We start from the raw sequence: 8,280 nt of genomic DNA on the forward strand, positions 1-8,280 counted from the left end.
CGCGGGTGTTTTTTTCAAGTGTCGCAACATTTGTTTTGTCGCTGCTGGATTTTGAAATGTTCAAAATCTTTGGGCGACCCTGATATGACGCCAGCTGTCTTTAATTGGCCTCTGTAAATTGTCCCTAGCGTGTAGGATAGAACTAGTATACGGGTGAATGCTGGTCAACATGGCCTCGGTGGGCCTGTTTCCATGCTGTATCACTAAAACTTCAGCAGCTCATCACGGACAAAGATTTGACTCAAATTGCTTTGATTTATCCACTCTAGATGCTATTAGCCAAATTGCTGTATCACATGTTACCACGGCTACCCCTGGGATACATCGATCCACTAGCAATATCATCAGACAATCGTCAGGTGTGTCCATTGTTTTTATCTCTCTTCTTGCGCTATTTAAGTAAAGAATTTAATAGGTTCTATGTGATTGATTGAGTTTAAGAATGTTGTATCAGCAAGGATAAGGAAAAGAAAGCATTTGGAAATATGCACTTCAGCCCATTCTGATAGACACAAAAAACTGGAGTAACTCAGTAGGCGTGGCAGCATCTGTGGAGAGAAACAATGGGTGAGGTTTCGGGTCGAGACCCTTCTTCAGACCAGTTAGCCTATCTCCTTCATGCCAACTGCAATGCCCCATCTGAGCTAGTTCCACCCAACCGCTTTTGACCCGTATCCCTCTAAACCTTTCCTAGCCCTGCACCTGTCTACGTATCTTTTAAATTTGTCTGTGAAACTGATGCGCTACAATGCTGAGAACTATATTCTGCACTCTGTATCTCCCCCTTTTGCTCTACCTATTGTACTCAAGTTTGACTTAATTGTATTTATGTACAGTGCAGTATATCTGCTCTGTTTGGATAGCATGCAAAGCAAAGCTTTTCACATTACATCAGTACACGTGACAATAATAAACCTAAAATATCTCAAGATGCCTCATCTAAGTTGACGTTTTGACTTTGACGTTTCCACCCTGGGAAAAAAAGCTTCCGACTGTTTACCCTATCTGTGCATCTCATAATTGAATATACTTCTATTGGGTCTCCCCTCAGCCTCTGACGCTCCAGAGAAAACAACCCAAGTTTGTCCAACCTCTCCATAAAGCTAATACCCTCCAATGTCATTGACCAAGGTTAAGGCTTGGTTGACCTACAACAGGTGTAGAGTAGACAAACACTTTAAGTGAAAAAAGACACAAAGTGCTGGAGTGACACATGAAGGTCGCAACACAAAATGTCACCTATCCATTTTCTGTATTGCTGCCTTGACCCACTGACTTACTCCAGCACTGTGTCTATTTTTGTAAACCAGCACCTGCAATTCCCTTGTTCTCCAAATATTTTAACGTTTGCCTGTTTTTGCTTAAGTTTGGCCAACTCACCCTCATCAAAATGGAGAAACAAAGAACTGTCGATGCTGGGACAAAAGGACACAGGTCAGGCAGCATCTCTGGAGAACACGGGTAGGTGACGTTTCGGGTCTGAAGAATGGCCTCGTCCTAAAACGTCACCTATCCATGTCCTCCAGAGTTGCTGCCTGACCTGCTGAGTTACTCCACCACTTTGTGTCCTTTTCACCATCAGCAAACCCACCCCGTCTCCTATAACCGATCTCCTAGATAAATTACATTTCTAGTCTTGTCCAAATTTTAAGCAAGTCGGAGGTTTTTACAGAGAGCATTTTTATATTCTTGGGTCTTTGGCTGGACTTTGCAATTAAAAAAAAACTTGCAAACAATCCTCTTCTTGTTTTGCCTTCAAATAATTGACTCAGCTGTTGATCAGCACTGTGATCCCAGTGTGCTGAACAGTCTTTTTATCATTGCAGGTGTCGACTTATATAAATGATCCTCTCGTCTACCATGGACCCGTGACTGTGAAATTTGCTTTTGAGGTGTTGAATGCGCTAAACACGATCGAGAAATTGTTCCCAACCATCACCTCACCGGTACTAATAATGCACGGCGATGCGGATACTCTATCAGACATCAGGGGATCCTACATTATGTACGGGAAGTTGGGCAGCATGGACAAAACATTTAAGGTGACACATTTTCCCACTAAATCTGGTGTAACACAAGCTCTTTTAACTCTGAAATCCGTTGGACAATCAAGTGTGTGGTGTGCCCACGACAAACTTATCTAATACCAGTTACAAGTGCATTCAAAGTTGGAAACAAGAACATAGCGGATGCGGTGCAAAAAAAACATGAGTACAAAATTGAAATTGGTAATTACTCTTAAAAGTTACCATGCCCAATTATTTTGGATATTCAACACTAACAATCTTTAGTTTAGTTTGGCTTAGAGATATAGAGCGGAAATAGGACCTCCGACCCACTGAGTCTGCGTCAACCAATGATTACCTCATACACTAGCACTATCCTACACACTAGGGTCAATTTACAATCTTTACCGATGCCAATTAACCTACAGATATGTCCATCTTTGGAGTGTGGAAGGAAACCAGAGCCCCTGGGGAAAACCCACGCGGTCACTGGGAGAAAGTACAAACTCTGTATGTGCAGGCAGCAGCCATAGTCAGGATGAAACCCAGGTCTCTGCCACCATACCGCATATCTGTCAAGGGTATCCCCTTACCCTAGAAACAAACTGCAGATGCTGGTTTGTGACAAAGATGGACACAAAGTGCTGGAGTAACACAGCGGGTTAGGCAGCATCTCTGGAGAACATGGATGGGTGATGTTTTGGGTCAGGACCCTTTATCCCGTACCTTTTGGTTTTGTTCAAGAGACCCATTGAGCTCCTCCAGCACCTTTTATTCAGCCCCAGCCCGAAATATCAAAAGCAGGTGACTCAGACGAATGTTTATCCAGACAGGCAGCTCGAGTTACTCCAGCAATTTGTGTCTATCTTCAGTGTAAAACAGCATCTGCCGTTCCTTCCTACACATGCAGTCTTTAGATTGAATTGAATCCTATCTGATTATTCCAATGCTCCCTTTTAAATCAATATTGGTAAAATCGAATTAGTGGCTATTTAGAACTAATGAACCACTCACTGGAATCTCAGGAGACAGACTATCCGTAGACATCAGCTACAAACCCGACTCCCACAGCGACCTTGACTACACCTCCTCCCACCCTGCCTCTTGCAACAACGCCACTCCTTTCTCCCAGTTTCTCCATCTCCGCCGCATCTGTTTAGTTTAGGATAGAGATACAGCGCGGAAACAGGCCCTTTGGCCCACCGTGTCTGCACCAATCTGTAATCACCCCACACACTTACACTATCCTACACGCACTAGGGACAATTTGCAATTGTGCCAAGCCAATTAGCCTGTAAACCTGTACGTCTTTGGAGTGTGGGTGATCCCGGGGGAAACCCACACAGGTCATGGGGAGAACGTACAAACTCCGTACAAACACCCGTGGTCAGTGTCGAACCCAGGTCTCTGACGCGGTAAAGGGCCTGTCCCACCAGCATGCGACTGCATGCGGCTAGCGCGACCTAACGTAGTCGCTTGAGCTATACGGCCTCGTGGGGCCGGTCCCACTTCGATCGCCGGAGCTGTATGGAGTTGTGCGGGGCTGGTCCCGACATCGCGTGGGGCTCCGAAAAACTGACACTGTCCAAAAATTCCGCGCGGCAACGGCCTGCCGGCCCGCAGCCGCAGAGGCCGTACACAGCGTCTCTACGCCGTACACACCGTCTTGACGGCGTACGCCTAGCGCGTGGCATTGCGCGATGACGTCACGGCCCGGCATGCCGTTGAGCGATGACGTAACCGCCACAGGTTAAATATATATAAATTTGTTTAGTTTTTAATTTTAGAGATACAGCATGGAAACAGGCTCTTCAGCCCACCCAATCCACACTGACCATCAATCACCCGTATAATAGTTCTATTTTACACTAGGGATAATTTACAGAAGCCAATTAACCCACAAACCTGTATGTCTTTGGAATGTGGGAGGAAACCAGAGCACCCGGAGAAAATCCACACAGTCACAGCGAGAACGTGCAAACTCCGTACAAACAGCACCCACAGTCTGGATCTAATCCGGGTCCCTGGTGCTGTTAGGCAGCAACTCTATCACTGCCACCTTTAGTTTAGAGATACATCGTGGAAACAAGCCCTTCACCTCACCGGGCCCAGTAGATTAGCATGTTCTGAAATTTCATAAAGTTTTTATAAATATTCCAATTGACCATGGATCACACAATCATGCTAGTTCTACGTTATCCCACTTTCACATCCACTCCCAACACACTAAAGGTAATTTACAGTGGGCCAACTAACCTACAAACCTGTGTAAGAAAGAACTGCAGGTGATGGTTTAAATCAAAGGTGGACACAAAATGCTGGAGTAACTCAGCGGGACAGGCAGCATCTCTGAAGAGAAGGAATGGGTGACATTTTGGGTTGAGACCCTTCTTCAGGCTGATGTCAGGGGAAGTCTGAAGAAGGGTCTCGACCTGAAACATCACCCATTCCTTCTCTCCAGAGATGCTGCCTGTCCCACTGTCTACCTTCAACCTACAAACCTGTATGTCTTTGGGATGTGGGAGGAAACTGGAGCACCGGGAGTCTCTCTAGTGTTATTCTGTGCCACAGAAGCAAGGGAAGTTTAGACCGTGAGTAACAACACCTTGTATTCCACCTGGGTAGCTTACAATTAAATGGGATGAACATTGAATTCATGAGACAGAACCTCTTGTGCACTTTCTCTAACCTCATCCTCTGCATCTGGTGTTCCCGATGTGATCTCATTTACATCAGCAAGACCAAGCGTAAACTCAGGGACCATTTCGCTACGCACTTGCCCTCAGTCCGCCAAGGCCTGCTGGAGGAACAGCACCTCATATTCCGCTCGGGTAGATTATAACCTAATGGTATGAAGGTTGAACCTCCCTCTCATCATCCCCCCCCCCCCCCCTCCACACCTTACTATTCCTGGTTCCCCATTATTCCTCCCAACCACCCCTCCCTCTGGTTCTACATTTCACTCCCCATCTTGCTCATCAGACTCCACCATCCGCACCCTTTTGCCTTCTCCACTGATCACCTCCAGCCTCAGTTGCTCTCTCCACTCTGGATCCACCTATCACTTGCCAGCTCTTGCCCCATGCCTTCCCCGTACCCCTTTCTTCCAGCTATTTTCCTTTGGTCCCGATAGAGAGGGTAGAGAGTAAGAACCTTTCCCCGCCCCCAGGGTGGAAATATCATGTACCAGAGGGGCATAGCTTTAAGGTGTGAGGGGAAAAGTTTAAAGGACATGTGCAGAACTATTTTGTTTAACACCCAGAGGATGGTGGATGCCTGGAACAAGGCAGATACACTGGAGGCATTTGTGACTTTTGAATAAGCGCATGGTTATACATGGATACATGGTTATGCAAGAAATAGAGGGATATGGATTATGTGCAGGCAGATAACAGTTGGTCTTGGCATCATCTTTGGCCAGACATTATGGGCCGAAGGGCCTGTTTCTGTGCTGTACTTGTTCTATGTTCTGAGTACATTTGTGTTTGCGAAGCATTGTTGTGATTTTGTTTTGAGGCATAATGATGGATCATCTATCAATCTTTTGATATTCCGTTATTGTTGACTCTCACTCTTATCAATTTCCGACAGACCTTTGTGAACGCCTCTCACGAACTTCATTACGAACCTCTCCCTGTGCGTAGCAAGGTGCTGAAACTGATTAGAACGTGGCTCCAGGATCGGTTACCAGCAGCAACCTGAGCAGATTGCGACATGGGAAGTTTTAGAGGAGTAGAATCAGTTGAGAAAAAACTAACTTCAAACCTTCACAAATCAGAAGCAACTCAGTTTTTTTTCCCCACAATAATTTTTTTTTTTAAAGAAAAAAAACTGTTTAGCTACTTTCATTGGAGCTTTGGAAACAGACTTTGAGTGCTTCCCTTCTCGTTTTACCCACTTCTTCCTATCATCTTCGGAGTTTCTCCAAACCAGCTTATCAGTTGTTCATCAAGGACCTTTCCTCATGCCCTGGTTAAGAGGCTCTGTCACAGGAACTCTCAGTGTTGTATGGCATATTACACTTTTCAGAGGATGGGTTAGTAATGCAACAAAGTGGGTTCAAGACCAAATTCAGCATCACTTCCAAGACTCACGCCTGCCACACTGTTGAGTTTAATATCTTAACATGTCCGCGTCTGAGACTTGGATAGCATGCACATACTTTTAAGACTTTCAAAGCAAGTTGCCTTAGTACCAAACGTTCCCGAGGACAAAAGAACTAACTCAACTGCGTTAAATAAGAGGACAGACAAGGAATGATGAGCTGCCATCTTAAAATATCCATCTTTCAAATATTGCTTTTGCATATTGTATGGCACCAAGACACAACTGATTAATAATCAGATTTATTTGAGATGCTTTGAACCAAGACTTTAGCGCTGGTTTGTGGAGCGCCTTTCAATATTGTAGGCTCAGCCATGCACAGATTACAACTTCTAGCTGGCGTTGAGTAATCCGAAGCATACGTTCTTTAGATGAGATGAACTGAAAGTGGATGGTCGATGCTTCTTAGACCGGGCCAAAAGTTGCATCTTCCCTCAATCACAAACTGAATAAGAAATTACTTATCTTCTTCTGTACTCAATTTATGCAAAGTGAATAAAATGGCAGCACATTGTGCAGAACATTGCCGTGAAAGCACATGGCCGGCTTCAATATTAAAAGAGTTACGTTATTTTTTCTTTTTGATTCCTCCTAAAAAAATTCTCTGCTCGTTGGAATTGCTAGGTAGTTTCTATATTAAATGATTTATTCTGGGAATATAATCTCCGTCGTCAAATTCAGCTTTTTTTCCTCAAGTCATCACTCAAATTAAAGTTTGTTGCCGTATGCTCAAGTATGGTGAGGTACAAGTACAATGAAAAATTCTTGCTTACAGCTGCATCACAGGGACATAGACTCAAACACACAAACAAACAACCATACAAAATATATTTACATTTGTTTAGTTTTTAGTTTTAGAGATAGAGCATGGAAACAGGCTCTTCAGCCCACACACAATCACTATTTAATAGTTTAAAGAAGGAACTGCAGATGCTGGAAAATCGAAGGTAGACAAAAGTGCTGGAGAAACTCAGCGGGTGAGGCAGCATCTATGGAGCGAAGGAAATAGGCAACGTTTCGGCTCGAAACGTTGCCTATTTCCTTCGCTCCATAGATGCTGCTTCACTCGCTGAGTTTCTCCAGCACTTTTGTCTACCCATATAATAATTCTATTTTACACTAGGGATAACTTACAAAAGCCAATTAACCCACAAACCTGTAAGCCTTTCGAATGTGGGAGGAAACCGGAGCACCCGGGGAAAGTCCACACAGTCACAAGGAGAACATGCAAACTCCGGACAAACAGCACCCACAGTCTGGAACTAATCCAGGTCTCTGGTGCTGTTAGTCTGCAACTCTATTGCTGCCACCTTTAGTTTAGAGATACGGCATGGAAACAAGCCCTTCACCTCACCGGGTCCAGTAGATTAGTATATCCTGAAATTTCATAACAGCAGCAGGGAGGTTGGGGATAGCATCAAGCAGGAAATAAGGGTACTGATTTTGGATGATCAGCCATGATCATATTGAATGGCTGTGCTGGCTCAACGGACCGAATGGCCTACTCGTGCACCTATTTTCTATGTTTCTATAAAGGTTTTATAAATATTCCAATTGACCATGGATCACACATTTATGTTAGTTCTATGTTATCCCACTTTCACATCCACTCCCAACCCACTAAAGGTAATTTACAGAGGGCCAGCAAGTCTTTGGGATGTGGGAGGAAACTGGAGCAACGGGAGTCTCTCTAGTGTTATTCTGTGCCACAGAAGCAAGGGAAGTTTAGACCCAGAGCAACAGCACCTTGTATTCCACCTGGGTAGCTTACAAATAAATGGGATGGACATTGAATTCATAAGACAGAACCCCCTCTGCATCCAGTGTTCCCGACGTGACCTCTACATCGCCAAGACCAAGCGTAGACTCAGGGACCATTTTGCTAAGCACTTGCCCTCCCTCCGTCCGCCAAGGCCTGCTGGATCCCCCTTTTCTTCTTTTCATCTCCAGCCTTTGTCCACTCATTTGTCAATCAATCCCCCATCACCTGCATCCACCTATCACTTGCCAGGTTTTATCCCAGCCCCACCTCTATTTTCCATTTTTCTCTCCCCGAGTACAATCAGTACAAAGAAAGGTCCCGAGCTGAAACGTCTTCTCTCCATCTTCTCCAGAGATGCTGCCTGACCTGGCGAGTTACACAATGCAAGATACCAGCATCTGCAGCTCC

General features: G+C 44.9%; 1 protein-coding gene across 1 annotated transcript; it reads left to right on the plus strand.

Annotated features, from left to right (window-relative positions):
* The first annotated feature begins 127 nt into the window (after positions 1-127).
* Positions 128-6,942, plus strand: LOC129704681 (monoacylglycerol lipase-like). Its single transcript, XM_055647970.1, has 3 exons — positions 128-359; positions 1,827-2,042; positions 5,598-6,942. The coding sequence occupies exons 1-3, from the start codon at positions 270-272 to the stop codon at positions 5,706-5,708; spliced, it is 417 nt and encodes a 138-aa protein (XP_055503945.1). The 5' UTR covers positions 128-269; the 3' UTR covers positions 5,709-6,942.
* Positions 6,943-8,280: the final 1,338 nt, after the last annotated feature.

Source organism: Leucoraja erinacea, chromosome 16 (genome assembly GCF_028641065.1).
Source record: "Leucoraja erinacea ecotype New England chromosome 16, Leri_hhj_1, whole genome shotgun sequence".
Taxonomy (NCBI): domain Eukaryota; kingdom Metazoa; phylum Chordata; class Chondrichthyes; order Rajiformes; family Rajidae; genus Leucoraja; species Leucoraja erinaceus.